At 39.9% G+C, this 17,962-nt stretch overlaps 1 protein-coding gene across 1 annotated transcript in view; it reads right to left on the reverse strand.

Annotated features, from left to right (window-relative positions):
- The window catches only part of cacna1eb (calcium channel, voltage-dependent, R type, alpha 1E subunit b), a 50,811-nt gene extending 44,319 nt beyond the window's left edge, over positions 1-6,492 (reverse strand). Inside the window, exons 1-3 of the mRNA XM_078264455.1 lie at positions 6,226-6,492; positions 2,101-2,206; positions 1,324-1,463 (exon numbers count right to left, since the gene is read on the reverse strand). Coding sequence (XP_078120581.1) covers positions 1,324-1,463; positions 2,101-2,206; positions 6,226-6,491 — 512 coding nt within the window. The 5' untranslated portion in view covers position 6,492. The remainder of the gene's footprint in view (positions 1-1,323; positions 1,464-2,100; positions 2,207-6,225) is intronic.
- Between the last annotated feature and the right edge of the window lie 11,470 nt (positions 6,493-17,962).

Raw genomic sequence — 17,962 nt, forward strand, 5'->3', positions numbered from 1 at the left:
TTACAATTTTGGGGTATTTATCTTCATTATTTGTCCTATTAGTCTCTAAAGACATAAAAGGCATATTATATTCTACTGTAGTAGGCCTGCCTACAGAGGAAATTGACCTTGTATCTTGTTAGCTTGTAAACAGTCAGAGATAACAAACTGTTACTGAAGGAGGGGAGCACAAAAAATGAAGACTTTGATGGTATAAAGTTACTGTTAAAATCAGATACCCAGAAATATTTAACAATCAAACAAATAATAGACTCCTTTTGCATAGTAGAAGACACAGTCACAGCAATGGACTTCCACATAACTTGTAAGCACTGTTAACATCTGTTTTCAGTCATAAATACTGTACATTAGCTAACGTTAATTGTATTAAACATATAGCCACAACATATGGCAATACATATGCAAACACAGCAGTGCATTAGAGAAACACTTATTCAATAGTCATCCGCTCTTGTACAGAAAAGCCAAACCCCACTTCAGCGCTACAGTTAGCTTCTGCTCCACTAGCTTTCGTTGGGAGATGTTGTTTAATATTAGCAATACTAGCAAAAATAATCAATGTTTTATCATCAGTAGTACCAATGTAGCTAAGAATATGTACAGAAATACCAAGTATTTTGTTTGAGAGTGACGAATAAAAGAAAAGCTATATGATAAAATACATTATTGAAGCTATTGGAACAGAACTTAGCATGGAAAGGTGACAGGACTGACTGTTTGACTACATAGCTACTACATAAATTATTATATAAATAAAAACATGTTTCTCAAACCCAAAACTGTGACAAGCAATGTATTAAATGTCATTTTTGTTGATAATTCCACATGCCATAGAAAGAAAAATCCAGGTGTAATTAATAATGTTAATGATGGCTGTATTCCATTTAGGTGAGCCAGCTACAGGGTCCTGGTATTGTGCACACTGGCTCACTGGAATGAATGGCTTAGATTGAAGTGTGCCATCGCTAATGTTATTAGTCACACCTGTGCTTTTTTTCTAGCTATGACTGCTTTGAAGAAGATCTATTAAGCATCCAGACACAAGGAGAAAAACAGAAGGAAAGCTTCGCAAGATGGTTATACACTACTGCCAATCCAAAGTCTAAGTGCAATTGCTTTGCTCTGATTTGATTGGCTCACAGTCAGAGCGTATGGCGATGCTCAAAAAGTTGGTTAGTTACAGAAAACTGATATTTGTTCCTCCTTCAAAAACAGATTTCACCAGTATGCTTGGCAAGTAGTAACTTAGGAATTGGTTGACAATGTTTACAACAAACATTTCTCACTACCAGGTTGTCATAGAGACCAACTAATGTCACTCACCCACTGAGGACGACTATGAAGTCCATGACGTTCCAGCCGTTCCTTAGGTAGGAGCCTTTATGGAAAACAAAACCGAGGGCCACCAGCTTGATCCCCGCCTCGAAGCAGAAGATCCCAATGAAGTACGGCTCTGTCTTCTCCTGTGGAAATAATGTACAAGAAGCAGGTCAGCAGAGTCTGTAAAAAAGTCAAAGCTATTACCTGTTGAGTATACGCAGGATTCACACATAAACACACTAGTTCCCATTTACAATTGAGGAAGTGCGTGCAGCAGGGGGATAGAAACACACTGCCATAATGTCACGATAGCTCATATTTGGACATTAGAAATGTAATGAAATATTACTCCATTACAAGCAAAAGTCATACATTTACAATCATATGTAAAAGTACAGAAATATTAGTATCAAAAATACTCATTTTGAAAATGGCCCTATTCAGAGTGTTTCCACCACAGAAGGTAAACATGTATGTGGCATTTGGTAAAACTTAGTAACATAGTAACAATGTAAGCTATACATTACATTAAACAGGCATTTCTTTCTCACCCATTTCTGTGCAAAACTATCCAACACCTTAAAATGCTACATGCTAATAGCAAAGTATGCACCCTTAACTGAAAGGTTTTACTTTGGGGGATTTGGGATTTACTTTTGTGACTTCTGCAGTTTAAGGCACAAAAACAACTTGATCTTCTCAGAAACTCTGGTTTGCTTTGCGACTTTGCTCACAACCCCGTCTATGTGTTGAGGATGTGAAAACAGATTTCGTCCTCACCAGTCTCTTTGCCATGGGGGTCTTATCCTCTCCGGGGAGGTGCTGCTCCAAGGCCAGGACAACACAGTTGGCGGTGATGGTGGCCAGGATCATGTACTCAAATGGTGTAAAGGCCACAAAGTTAAGGAAAGTACTTTCATCACAACACAAGGAGAAAACCGATAAAAACAAAACACATGCTAATATTGTAGATCAGCACTATAGGCATCTGACAATATAACAAACATATCATATTTGACCATACTAAAGTAATCACCATATTCTAAGTTGAACAAACTTAAAATGTCAAAAACAGTAACAGCAGTAACAATTAGTGTTATTCTTTATCCATATATACAGTATCATTTTCTAAATTCCACAAATACTTCAAAAGTGCATGAGTGCGTAGTTCAGTGTAAAGGAGAAAAAAACGTAGATGGATGGATGACTAAATGACAGATGCATTATGGCATGGTTCATATTCTCTGGTATTGCGAGCAATCTGTTAGAGAGATTGCAGTATCCATGGCAACCTGCTTTTAAAAGTGCTTTTCAGTTAAAAAAGAGGCAGGTTAGGGAGGGAAAGACAGCGCAGTGAAGTCACCTTGGCCTGACAGGTTTAATACACAAACTACAGCAAAAAGTCCTCATAACTCCTTTCCCTGCATATCGCTGACACCACAGTACACTACAGTGTCAGTTATACAGTACATCAATTTTAGTATCACATCCTCAAAGTATTAACACTTTTCTACTTAAGCAGTCTATGTTTTAGCTTGAACTGTTTGATTTTGAGTTGATTTACTTGTCCATCAGACAGTTGTATAATTCTCTATCATAAAACAGGAGTAACGACACCATTTTAAAATAAAACTAACAGACGCTGGAGTTACACATGTTTTTATGACTATATAAATCATGTAATGCTGAAACAATTAGTCAGAACAGAAAATGAAATATAAACAAATTTGATAGTCGCTGCATTTCTCAGAGGGGGATAAAAGCCAAAGGATATTCAGCTTCTTTGTGCTTTAGATACATTCAGTAAATCAGTTTCAGACTGTTGGTCGGACAAAACAAATAATAATTTGAAGATGTCACCTCGGGCTCTGGGAAACTGTGATGGGAATTTTGTACAGTTTTTTTTTTTCTTCCATAAAAAGGTAATCATTAGTTGCAGCCCTAATATGATGCAAAATCTGCTGAAGAATTGTAGAAACACTGTGAGTCTGTAAGTCTGTGAAAATAATTAACATCTGAGAGTTGAATTTGAAAGATTCTCATATATATTCTCAGGTTGATGTTTCACAATGAAATGAATGTGCAAAAAAAATAAAACAAATGTAAGATTATTTGCAGTTTGAAGTGTATTGCTGCAAAAATGTTGAATATGACCACAACTCTCGCCACATTTCCTGCAAGAAACTCGTTTCAGGACTGATTTGTGCAGTTGCAACTTTTAGGTGACCCCAAATTCAGAACTTAAGTGTCTGAATGTTTTCTGTAGGTTTTAAAGCTTTAAAGTTCACATTAATTCTAGAAGCTCTTGCATCATTTCGATAATTTCTCAGGAGTGATGTCTACCTTATTATTTTCTCACAGCTAAATGTGTGTGTACATGCATGGGCCCTATGGATACAGTATGTGCATATGTGTGAACCTGCATGCACTGTGTGTGACTATACAGTATGTGCCCTAACACGTGTATGTGCTTGTGACTTTTAGTCCACTGGAGTTCCCATGAGGCAGCTGCTCCTTGTTAATAATTGTCCTGCCTTTAGTGAAATGGGGTCACTGACTCACAGAGGAGTGCTGCGATGGGGCCCTCTGGGACCCACACTGACTCACATTGACAGGTCCACATTGTTGCTATTGAAGGCAGTTGAAAATAGCTAAAGTGGGGAATACTTAATACATTTCGCCCACCTTACCTGCCCTTCACTACACCTGCATAGCAGAGATTATGCATGTTTTAGACCATTTAAGATGAATCACAGTTAACCATGCTGTTGTTGTTTTTAGATATTTTTGATTTTTTTTCTGATCTTTTAAGCAGCTGTTTGTTTTAGTACAGTACGGAAATCAATTGACTCCCTCTTAAAACGTGGAATAGGGTGACAGGGTGGGATTATCTGGGCTCTACTTTGCCTTTTCCTTTTCAATTCGTTGTGGTTGTTTCTATGTTTTTCACTGGATACATTTATATTTTAAATGATGTAAGAAATTGAGCTGGCCATTATTTTCATTATTGATTAATCTGCCAATTACTTTCTTGACACATTACATTAATCTTCTGGTCTATAAAATGTGTTGCAGCAAATCATCACAATTGAGAAGTTGGAATTAGGGGATGTTTGGTATTATGTTTGAAAAATGACTTAAACGATTAAGGATTCTTAAAATGATTGCAGATTAATTTTCTGTCTATCAACTGAATGATTCTATCTATCAAGTCTACAGTATTTTTGTCAAAGTTACATTCTTAATAGAGTGTGATGGAATAGATAATTAATTAAAGCTTTAATAGTGTGCTAATGGCTCTTTGTGTTGTATGCAAAAAAGTGGAAACCAATGGCTGTCTGGAAGGTAGAAAGAATACATAAAAAAAAAAAATCAGCAGTGATGTAAAGCACAAAGGCTGCAACTAATGATTATTTTCAGAATCCATCAATCTGCTGATTATTTTTTGAGTATAGATATTTATATCATTTGATCTATAAAACATCAATTAAAAAAAAATAAGAATATCCACCCTAGTTTCCAAGACTCCAAGGTGACATCTTAAAATATTTTGTTTTGTCTGAACACCAGTCAAAAACACAAAGATATGTAGTTTACAATGATATACAACACAGAAAAGCACTTTGGAAGACACTTTGGCCTACATTGGGCAACAGAAGTCTCAGCAACTTCTCAACTTATAAGAAATGCAGTAGCATACTGTAACAATCCAATATGTTTGTGCAGGAATATAGAATCAAAGAAACACCATTGCAAAAAAATGCATATGAATCAGTTTTTCACTTGCGATCTTAGAAGTTGGACGCTGTGAGCAAAAATCTGTGTCTCACCCAGTCAATACTCTGACATGTGCTGCTTTTACAGCCCACGATCTACCACAGTACAACTGGCCAGCTCTCTCCCACATAACTGCCTCTGTGATACTGACATTACATTACCATGTTGCCAGTGGCCAGCTAGTCTTGACCACTAGCCCCACTCCCACACACCACACAGAGCCTGTGGTTAGGTAACAGTGGGAGACTGGCACGCTGCACTGAAGGGGGTGTACGACGGGAGGAGCAGTGGGTAGATATGGCAACTGAGGGATGTTGTTGAACTGATTGTGCTTTAAAAAATGTCTAAATATGGACATGGTTTTTATGGAATCGCTTGATTAAAGTCAACTAAAATAAATAGATTTCAGTGAACAAGACAAGTAGCAGTAATGGAGTCTTATGTGTGGCCACATATTGCCTGTGTTCACATTACATGAATTTGCTGCAGTTGCTGGAAAAATAACTTCCCTGATAATATTTGTTACTGTAGATCTGCAGAAGTTCAACCGTTGGCCGACGCTGCAGCAGGAAGAAGAAAAAAAACACTGCCTGGTGAATTTGAACTGACACCTACTCATGGCCAGGTTCATATTCCAATGAGCAGAGATGTGCCTACATGCCACCCCCACAGTGAGCAGAACTGCTTCTAATGATCACCACATGCTAACTTTCTGTCTTCTGCCAACAATGAAGCACATGGAGCTCACAGATCAATAAAATCAGGGCACAGTTACTGATCAGAATTATGAGAAGAAGGTTAAATGCAGCTATGCAGAGGAATTCATTAATCTGGTGACTTAACTAACCACTGGAAATCAGTATGCTGATGAGCAAACACTAAACAAAGAGGATGCAAGGCAGCTCCCTATATGTGAAGGAGTCATGCAAAACACATTGAGAGCACTGAGATTAAACTTAAGAAACTGTACATTTGTCACTGTTTAGATGGTGTAACATTCAAGAGTGAATGGAAGTTGTAGTTTCATGCTGCAGGCTTCACATGCTGCCTGTAGCTGTCCATGGTGCTGAACTGACAACATGCACTTTCCCTACTGTACTTTGAAAATGTGTTTTCATGGAAGGATATGGCCATTCAATGATTCGCCTTGCGGTTTTCCTAATGATGTTGTTCTCTGCGAATATGAAGAGCGACCTGTTGACGGTGAGGCAGTTCTGCCGGTGTGGGACAGGGTTGTACATGGCCATGGTCCGGGCCCGCTGCGCCTTGGCTTGTTTCATGGAAGCCGACAGCACCGCTGCCGCCTCGTCCTGTCCTTCTTCTCCGCCGCGCTCCACGTCCCCATCCCCGGAGTCCATCGTGCTGGGAGCGGACTCGTCTCCAAACCGAGCCATTCTACAAAGAGATGAGGAGACCGCCGGCTTAGAGTATTTCACTACAGGACGACTTCTAGTAAACAAAAATGTGAAGTGGAGCTAAACGAAAAAAGGATCCACCCTCAATCCGGTGACGGCTTTTCGAGCGCCAAGATTCCCCAAAAGTTGCAGATTCCTATCACTCCATATCCACAAGAAAAAAATGATTATATCATTCAGTTGGCTTATATGCTAGGGAAAAAAAACATCCATTTAGCCTACTTAATGGCGATTCAGGTGCAACATCTCAGCATCTCTGTTATTCCATCTGTTTAACAGCGCGTTACAATCGGCTCTGAACAACTTTTAATGTGCGCGCGTCTCTAAAGGCAGCGGAGAGAGGAGAAAAAAAAAAGATCCACCGAGTTTATACCTTTCAATTTTCTATCGACATCCAAGCTCGTTTTGATCTGACAAAGCGGCAGCTGCGTGATCAAAAACTACTCTGTGCTCATAAGAGATGAGAAGGAAGTCTTCGCAAACTTTACGCATCTTCTCGACCCGGTGAACTTGACAAATGGAAGACTTCACGTAAAAGGACGCCCGTTTAACGCGTCTTAAAACCCGATTCTTTATCAAACTGCACAAGAAGTTATTCTCTTAGGAGTCGAAAATGTAGCAAGAGTTGCTTGAATCGCTAGATCATCTTACATGTTGTCACCTGCTGGAAAATGATCATGCAGCCAGGAGCAACGGCAGCCCCCTCCCGCAGTGATATTTCATGATGGCGATTTCGAAATTCATCTGAATGAAAGCTCGTGAGGAGGAGCATATTTTGTTACCATAGCAATTATAGTTTGCTGAGGATGAACAAAACTGTTTCCTAAAAAAGAAAAGAAAAAAAACCTATATACTGTAGGCTGTGTGGGTATGTGGAAACAATTATGTAAAGACTAGTGGGTGCAGTGTCAAGCAAGAAAGGGGTATGAAAATACATTTTATACTAGAAAGAGAGACAATGCAACAAGTGTGTGGATAGGGAAAGCAAGTAAAAGAAATGACCTAAAGGTGATTTATAGAACAGGAGCTTGACTCATTTCCTTCCATTTAAATGCGCTCACCATTTGATAGTCAGACAGCATTGTCATATTTTCATTAATGGAGACAGACTTGCACTATTAAAACGTTTAAAAACTAGGCCATTGTGCTAATATTGGAGTAAAAGTCAGGAGTAAAAATAGAGCATGAAATAGATCTTAGGGCTGTTCCCTTTTTGAGGGAGCAGAGAAGAAAGCAGGGTCTTTTTCATACTCAGTGCCACAAGTGAGACCTCATTAGGCAACTGGGCTCTCTCGCTCCATCTGCTGCTCTCCTCTTTTCCCCACTGTTTGCTGAAGATGACCACTTCAGCCCCCACGCAGACATGATATTATTGAATCGTGGCTGAAGCTGCTGTTTGTCACGCCAAATACACACAATTAAAATCAACCACGGCATCATGCCTGACACAAAATTTGTCTCTCCGCTGCTGACTGACAGACTCAGCCGTGCAGCAGCACAATGCAGGTATCACAGTGTGCAGACGGGCAGCGAGCTAGGGCTCAGACATGGGGGATTGCGAAAGCAAACCAAGAGAGAGTGACAAATGTATGCTTGGCAAACAAGTCGAGATCTGGGGGAGAAGAGAGAAAAAAATTTGGTCTAAATTTAACAGGATGTATGAATAAGTCCCTAAGTGAGCTTCTAAAACTCAGATGTGATTCTGTTACTTCCTCTTTCTAAACTGCATGAAGCAGGCGGGCGTGTCACTTCATGCAGAGTCACAAAAGGCAACACTGACCTATCCAGTGCAGATTGTAAAAATAGCAGGATGACAATTAGAATGTAATATGTACAGTTTGCTGTAATACACTGCACAACAAGTATCTGCCACATATCTTAGATTAGACTTTCTACTAAAAATGTGTTACATAAGCATTCATTACAAAAAATCTACTTCTATGTTGCCCAACAAAAATAATTGTCCATCTTTGCAAACAGTAGGATCTCTCTCTTTCTCTCAGTGTGCGTGTGTCTTGCTCTCTCTTTGCTGTTGTTTCCATAGCGACGTAGCTCTCTTGAATTCCTGCTCCGTTCTTTTAATTTCTGCCAACAAAAGCCATGTTGCACAATAGAGCAACCTCTTCCTACAGAAAGCTGTTTATCCACACACACACACACACACGGCAAACTGACTTTGCATTGCCGTCACTACACTGATAATCCATGCATATATGACCAGATGTAGTCTGCTTTAAGTGTTTGGCTTTTGTTCCTGCTCTTGCTCACAGCCTACTCAAAGGCTTCTAGAAATAGCTGTGTAAACTGTTAGTGGATAAAAGCAGAAAGGCTCATATCAATTTTCTTGGGCCTGACCAAACTTTGAATACGATGAACTTACTGTATAAGAAAGGGTCTAGATACAGTACTTAGCTCATTAAGGGATAATTTAGTGCCTTACAGTGATGCAAAAAAAAGAATCCACTAGCTTATGATTTATTTTTATGTTCATAGTCTAGCAGAAAACATCTTATATACCATATAGGAGGAGACAGATGAAGTGAGGCTGCAGGTGACATGCACTGTGAGTTAAAACGTTAATGGGAGTACTTTGTGCCAGAACTCTGAAGAGCATTTATATAATTGCAGACAGGCTTTCATCCAGCATTGAATGGAGTGGTTTTAGCATTTTATTTTTCTCTCTGTTCCTTAGCAACAGACATCAATACATCAATTTGATTTGACCAATAAACGCTGCTTATATCTTCGCAGAGTGCCGTGACACATGCCAGTTTACCTTGAAACATAATAACATTATAGTTATTTCAAAAAAAAATCTTAGAACTCAACGTTTAGTAAATCTTAAAAAGCTTCTGTTCTCTTCAAAGTCATTATGCAGAGATTTAATATCACTCAATTGATGTTGATTTTTTTCTAAAAATTCATCCTACAATTTGACAAAATATCAATAATTTCAGCTGTGTAGTTGTAAAAATCAAAAATGTCCAAACTCAAAACTGTTGAGCTTTAAAGACATCATATGCTGCTTCCCTGCTGCTCTTCTACTTTGATTCCCTAGCATCCCCTAATGGACAAATAACCACAATGCAGTGCATGTACAGCACAGTAGTGCTCTAAAATCAATGTCCCTCGTTTAATATGTTGTACTTTTATGTGCTGTAGCGGCTCATGCCGTCAACACGTAGAGGTTTAAAATAAAAGAATATGCACATTTCAGGGATCAAGGACGAACAAACGAATGTTTTGAGGTTCTTGTACATGACAGGAAAAGCCAGCGAGAGAATGAATCTGTAAAGTGGATGTGGAATGGGTGGTGGAGGTACAGTAGAGTAAAGAGAAATCAAAAGGAGGAGGAGGAGGAGGAGGAGGGAGGGGGCTTGTTGGTGGGTTGTAGGTAACGCTGATGGAGGACCACTCCACAATTGAGTGGTGGGAAGCAGATAATCAGAGCGATGTGGCTCCAGAGGTCAGGAGTTCACAAGCAAGCACCCTCAGCTCTGCTAATAACGCTATCCAGTATCTGATTACAGAAAACCGCAGCCAACAATGTCACACAGACATTAAAAAAGAAACATCAAATCAACTGATGAAAGCAGTGGGAACTGATTTGGTGATTCATTGTTGGAACTATAACAAAGAAATCTGCATATGTATTTCTACTATGGAGCACCCTTTGAGACAATCCCTTTGTAGCTAAGCAAGAAAACAACAATAATAAGTTATACTTTATACAGTAATCTTTCTGTATCTTTCCCTCTTTCTCCCTCTCCCCCAACTGTCGAGGCAGAAGGCTGCCCACCGAGAGCCGCAAAATGTCCTGAGATAACTTCTGTTACGATTTGACACTATAAATAAAATTGAATTTATCGTTATTCGTTTCAACACTTGAACTGCTAGTACCACTATGGAACAACGTTTTTAAATGTGGGTCTCCGTTTTGTTAGTATCTCGTGCACAACGACGCACATGCGTCATGTGATACACATTCATGTCAACGGTTTCACATGATTACACTGTTCGACGATTGGTGAAAGTAACGCGCCAAGAAATGTAGCAATACACCAACAAAGGAAAGAAAAGAGAAAACTACGAGCAAGGACGTAAACAATGCAGGTTTCAAATTATTTCAAAATTTGGCTCTGCAGATGTTTATGAGGAAAGAAATTAACTCAACATGTTTATTAGGCCCCAAGGACACACACAATGTATTTAGGTGGGAATCCGTCAATAAAAACAAAACAAAAACTCACTTACAACTCCACAGGTTATCTAAATCTTTACCTTAAAGTGGCTATTATGTAACTTTCAGTTTGTGTTGATTCTAGCGGCCGCTTTGGACAATAGCGGTAGTGTTTTTACCACACATGCTGTCGTAAAGGTCTTTTCTTTACGGTGCTGTATTGCCCACTGTGTATACAGTAACTGAGTTAGCGTTACCAGGAGGTCATATAGTCACGATGAATATTTTGCAAAGACAGAAAATCATTCATTTACAATAAAAGAGTAAGTTACAGATGCATCGTTGCATTTCAAGTGTTGCATATTTAGCCTGGATGTATCGTGAGCTAAACCGGGTATCACTGTCACTGTGTCACGAGCCAAAGCATTAAGACATTGTTGTAGCAACCAACGTAGTAATAACTTAGATTTATATAGTGCATTTCATGAAACACAAGGACGCTTTACACAAGTACAGGGGGACAAGGGACAAGAAAATAGTAGGCCAACACAAACACGGACTGAAAGGAATAAAACATCCGCGCTAAATGGAAGGGGGGTGTAATTTAATGTTGGCTACTGGTGTACAACCACATCGCGCAATGTAATGCTACTTCATGTATGATATAGACATATTCCATACCTGAGGGTCAATTCGGGAACGTTTTTGAAACGTTTACGATCCTGTAATTGTCTCCATTTGCTGAAAACCCGACCGAGATTGGGGTTTCGCCCGTTGTCTTTCACTTTCCATTTTAGCTTTTAGTTCTTCGTTTAATTTCCTTTTTTCTTTGATGTTCCTGCCCAAGAATCAGCCATAACTTACTCAGATAAGTTCTAAAATAAAACTAGAATACAATGAGGCCTATATAAAGAAATCTCCTGCTACCTTTTACCTGGCTGGATACTCACTAAGGCAGGCTTTTCTGGTGTTACAATGAAATCTGTGACCCGTCAGAATGTGTATCTATAGCGCCGTCTACCGGCCATAAATCATTTTGTGACATTGCGGGAAATACGGACCAGAGCAGCGGCATTCATAAAAACTATATAAAATAATTTAAAATAAATATAAAAATAAAATATATATATATATTTTCAATGTAAGTCTTGTTTGCTGTTACAGGTCATTTATGATCATCAGAGGAAAAATTACACAGTTTCAGAAACATTAAAAAGTTACATATAGTCACTTTAAATATGCTAAAGCTTATTACGACCTATATTCATGTTTATTGTGGCAGCGACCTCTAGAGGCCGTAGTATAAAGAGCACCAAAGTCCGCGTAGGGAGGAGATCAGAGAGGATGGATGGGTCAAACAAACACAGGACTTTCACCCAGAAGGCCGCTGTTTGTGTCCTGTGAGATGAAGTTACGTAACAAACGTGCATATTAACACAAACAACGATCTTTTCCTAAACCTAACCCAGTCGTTTTGTTGCTTTCACCCAACCAAACGGTGGCCTTTTCACAACGTTAACCATGTGTTTAAAACTGTGACTGTTGCGTTTAGGTATGAGGACATGTTGATCTCCTGCCACCGGTAGGGGGGGGTAATTTAGAAAACACTCGTGTGGGTCGCATTGTGTGTGGTCTCCATTGGACCCATTGTTCATTTAAAAAATACTGATTTGTATAGCTTTAAAGTTTAAGTCATGTACAGTTTGTATTTTGTGGAGGCTTGCTCTACATTGTTGAAGCTACAGTGTGTCACATTTAGGTCCTTTTCACAACAGACAGTTTAACACATCATAGCAGGAAAACAACTGTAATTAATTTAATTAATAACAATAACCAAATTAGGATACTTAGATACGATGTAGTCACCGTTAATGTTATTTTCCTGTAATAAGTCAAAAAAAAAAGGATTAGAACTGTTGAAATGAAGGATTCTATTTTTTTTTTTTTTTTATTGTATGGCGTAATCACCCATCAGCCTAACATATTTTCTATAAGACTTTGGACTTTGTTCAACATTTAAAATTAAGTTTTTTGGTTTTACAGTGTGTGTTCTTTTACACTGGCACTTTCATCCTCCTCCATGGAGATTTATCATCTCTACACATGCAATTTAAAAGGAATCCTTTGCTTTTGAATCTCTTTTATACTTACTCCCACTCCTTCCTGCGGGCCTGCGGCGTGCTCTGGATTTTGTGAGCCTGGTGAGCCATGATGATGTCCTTCTGCTCCACAAGTCCACCGCGCCGCCGCTGCATGCAGTGGGGGCTCAGAGACCCTGAACCCTGATCAGACCAGCCCTCTTCCCGACCACATGCCACATCAAAGCTGGCGGCTCGAGGGGGCAGCCCCAGGTACTCAGGGTGGGTATGAGGGACCTGCAGGGAGCTGGAGCGGGCTGCTTGTGCCAGGCCGTGGCGGGGAGTGGAGCTGGGCTTCCTCCAGGCCTCAGGCTCGGGGAGGGACAGGGAGGACTGGACGTGCATATTTCCACCTGGACCAGAGCTGGATGGAGAGTGGAGGTTGGGTGTGAGGGAGCGGGAGAGGGACTGGTCTGAATTGGTGAGCATCTCTACAGAGGACAGTAGTTGGCGGTTTCACCATAATGCTACAAATGGGGGGGAAGGTTAGAAGAAATGAGGAGTGAAAAGTGGTGAAACACATTCAAGAAACATTTCCCATCTTGCCTGTCCCTTCTATTTGTCTATTTTTAGCCACGATAAAAGCTCGGCTCTAGGAGCCAGAATGTCGGTCTGCTGGTCAGCACTATTCATGGTCCCCAGAGGATGAATCCCAGTAGCAGACAGTCTCAAATAGGGTTAATTCCTCTGAATGCCCTGAACTGTTACAATTTATTAAAGGGTGGCTATGGAATATGGATGAACTTTACTTTTTCTAAACAAACACCTCAGCCAGTGGGATACTTATTGCAAGCAGTGTATAAGCCTGAACAAAAGCATTAAACCAGCAGCCATGCAGAAATAGTACCAGTAATTGTACTGGTGAGTGGAATAAGACTTTGTGGGTCAGAGAGGTGAGATTATCAATATCTAAAAAGCAATGAACACGTGTGTGTGTGTGTGTGTGTGTGTGTGTGTGTGTGTGTGTGTGTGTGTGTGTGTGTGTAACCGAGACGGACAAATATGAGGGTGATGAGGTGGCAAGGCTGGAAAACAGCTAGTTTGAGGTGAGCCAGTCAGAGACAGACCAAACAAGGCTGTTCCCACTGAGCCGGAGCTGAGAGGATGATGACTGAGTGTGGGAGAGCTGAAGCAAAAGGCACAGTGACTCACACATCAGCAGCAGGGCTCCTCAGACATGAACTAGACAGACTGACTTGAGCTCTGCCCTCAAAGGCAGCACAGCATTCATCTGAAAGCCGGGAGAGGCTACAAGGTCAGCGCGCACATTTACACGGGTGGTGGCTTGATGCCTGCATTATATGCTGCTGATGGGCAGGCTGGCTCTGTTTTGGCACAGCCGAACACATTGAAAATATATGCGATACCTTTTATTTTTGGTGACTTTTTTAGCAGCCACGGTTGAGGAGAAACACTTATATCAACAGGCGCACCTTCAAAAAGCTGCAGGTGCAAGGAACTAGGATGATTTGCTTCTGAATCTATGACATAGATGAAAGCATAAAAGCATCACTGCAATGTGCTGTAGAGACACTAATCATTATTCCTGCAAAATGCGTCCACCTTATCTGTTTTAAAGTTAAAACACTCGTTCTTGTTTTGTTTTTGTTTTTTATTCTAATTTCTCTGATCTCCTTTAATTAGTGTAACCACTGTGCCTACTGGAACAACAGGCAGCCCATCCTCCTCTAATTTGTGCACGTCAGCTGCAGGTCTGCAATCGTTTTAAGGAATAAATGAACTATCCTGTTAACAGCTATTGCCAATTAGGATGCTGTTTCTTGTGGAGTTTAAGTGTTTGACGCAAGTGAAGAAAGAAAGAAAAAAAACACGCAGCAGCAGTCATATCAAGTAAGAATAGATGAATACTAAGATGCTAAAAATGTTCACTGGAGGGAGAGGATTAATGCAGTGCGCGCGCGACAGGAAAAACAAAACAAAACAAAACAATGAATTAATGAAATGATTAATGAATTTGACAGCTTTACCTTGAGGTAACGCGCGCTCCTTCATCGTCAGAGAGCCCCGTTCAGGTGGATACTAAAATTCAGCCCCTCTCACTCAGTGCAAGTTTAGAGGTTTGAGGACGATTCCGCGAGGATTCATTGAGTGGTGATAACGGCTGTTTGACTATAAATACCGCGGCGGAGGAGCGTGGCTCACATAAACGTAAACAGGCATGGAGATAATCCCAATCATTTTCACTAGCTGAGCTGCGCTGACGTGAGTCACTTTATGTGGGTCAGTGTGAATGGCTGGGTCTTCAAACTTCATTTAAAGAGTAACATTGAAATGTCCAGACACAATTCTCAGCCGGAAGCTCAATTAGCCTACGTGTCAGAAGAAGAGTAGATTTTTTTTTTTTTTTTTTTAAGTGAAAGCAATACATGCAACAGGTCTGCTCATTTGAAACGGTGATCTGGTGTGAGCACAAATGCCTTTACCACTAGATGGTGGACTTAAGCTGCATACTTTACACACTAGTCTTGCTTTGTGGAGATAGGTCTGGGCTACGCCACAGATTCTAGGACAACAAGGAGAAAAAAAAAATGCTCGAGGTTGTTGCATTTCTTTAAACCATGTATTAAGAGAACTTAAACCAACCATAATCGTCTTGGGCGGCGCTATAAGTTCCTAAATTCCGGATGCAGCGACGGTGTCTCTGCAAAATGTCTCCTGAAGGAACTTCGGTGGAACATTTGCACCCAGCAAAAGAAAAAGCCACATAAAATGTATGCCTAAATGAAGGTAACCGTTCACACAGCACAGTAACGTGAGCTATTTAAATTAGCTGATACATGGTTAAATGTTAGCTCTTACCAGTGCATCACCTGCATACAATTCGTCCACAGCAATCCCTGCCCATCGGTCCCAAAACGTCCCAGTTATATAGTAAATGCCGTAAATATATTCTTTGTAAGTCTTTACACTCATTCACTGAAAGAACCAAGAAGGCCTGCCTTATTACACGATCCAAAATTTCTTCAAAACTTGCCATTTTCAGAGTGTGGCTTGCTTGCTTGCTTGCTAGCTTAAAGTCTGTTGCTTCCCGAAGCAAACAGAGTTTTAGAACGGCAACACAGAGGTGAGGGGCAAAGCCTGTCACGTACCGGATGTCAGGCTTTACCCTGGACATTCCGTTTATCCAGAGTACTGACACTGCAGGTGCAGTGAATAGAATTGACATCAAAAGTACAGGTTTTACCTTCACCTGTAACCTTTTTGTTTGTCCAACAGCAGGACCGGCACAAGCCTTTTTGGGACTGCAGTGTTTGTTTTACCTCCCCAAACCCCCAAATAAGTAAATAAGCAGTGGTGAAAGAAGTATAATTTTTCTTTACATAATTAAAAGAAGCAAAAACAGATTGGAAATACTCCATTATGAGTATCCTCATTTCAAATAAGTACTTAAAATATCTTAAGTGAATGTACTATTCCGTGTTAAGTCCACCACACTTTGCACCAACTGTATATTGACTCTTTACTACATCTCAGCATTTTGTCTGTTCGTGCATATCATGTTATTTCTGATCTACATCACTACCTAGTCCACAATTTGCACTGCAACTGCAACTGTATATTGACTCTTCACTACATTTCAGCATTTATATAGACTGTCTATGCATATATATTGAATTATAACTGATCAACACCACTAACTAGATCATAATTGCACTAACTGTTTTTTTTGTTTTGTTTGGCTCTTCACTATATCTCTGCAGTGTTATAGATTTTCTATTCATGTATATTGTGTTATTACCATATCACTTTCGCATATCCTTCGTCTTACTTACACCGGCTTTGTAATGCCTACTTAATCTGCACTTTATGTAGCCTTTTGTATTCTGTATTCCTGTATTGTATTGAATGTGAAACTGTATGTTGTCTTGCACACTTATGCTTTTCTTGGCCAGGTCGCAGTTGTAAATGAGAACCTGTTCTCAACGGCCTACCTGGTTAAAAAAAGGATAAATAAAAAAGAAATGAAGTGAGTGTATTAGATTATTAGTGCTAATGCAGTAATATGAACAGTAAGATGTTGGATCATATAATCTATATTACATTTTAAAAGGTGGTGGTGGTGGTGGTGATGATGATGATGATGATGATGATGATGTGTGAAAGCTGAATCTGTAAAGTAACAATAGCTGCCAAATAAATGTAGTGAATTAAAAAGTACATTTGCCTCTGAAATGTAGTGGAGTGGAAGTAGGCCAAAATGTCCCAAGCTTTATGTCAGTAACAATCTAATGTTTTCAGCTTGATAAATGCACTGTAAAAAAAAATAAAATAAAGCAAGGGTTTCTTCCAAAATCTGCATAAAATGCGTTTTTAAACCCTTTTCAGGCCACAAAAAGTGTGTCATGTGTCTATACTATATTATGAATCTAGAGCCAAGGACAGAGAATACTGTTTCTTTGATTAAAACAGAGCCACGATGGTCCATGTACTTACTGTAATTAAAAGGTCAGACAAGTTCATTTTAACCAATCCTGTTATTCCCTAAACTGAGGAAGAGGTGTTAGCTATGGGACTAAGAGTGGCGCAGAAACCATCTGCTGCCACCAACACTGAAGGTTAAATGAAGACTTCTAATTAAAACTGTATTTCTCCTTATTTTTGTCCTGGGATGGCTTTCCAAATCTTTGTCTTAATCAGGTTATATTTTTCTTTAATTGTCCAGAGTCCCCTCAACTATCTATTCAAATATCTCTATAAACCGTAGTAGTTGTTGTCAGACATGTCTCTGAGCATTTTTTGACACGAAGAACACAGAGTAGTATTATTCAGACATATTTTTCTATGTCCCGATGCCATATTGCGTGAATTAGATATGGATTTATGTAATCTAGCAGAATCATCTCTGTGAGGAAATAATTGCCATCTTATCTTCGAGGCACGCGGCCAAGTGAATGCATGACGTGGAGACACCAAGCAGAGAAACCATTGAAAGAAGGGGAAAAAAAGACATTAGAAATATACCATCAGGTGTGTGGGTGTGTGTGTGTGTGTGTGTGTGTGTGTGTGCGTGTGTGTGCGTGTGTGCGCGTGTGTGCGCGTGTGTGTGTGTGTGTGTGTACTGTAGGAGGACGAGCATGCTGTTTGGTGCATGAGACAGTTGGTAGTAAATG

Source organism: Sander vitreus, chromosome 12 (genome assembly GCF_031162955.1).
Source record: "Sander vitreus isolate 19-12246 chromosome 12, sanVit1, whole genome shotgun sequence".
NCBI classification, from domain to species: Eukaryota; Metazoa; Chordata; class Actinopteri; order Perciformes; family Percidae; genus Sander; species Sander vitreus.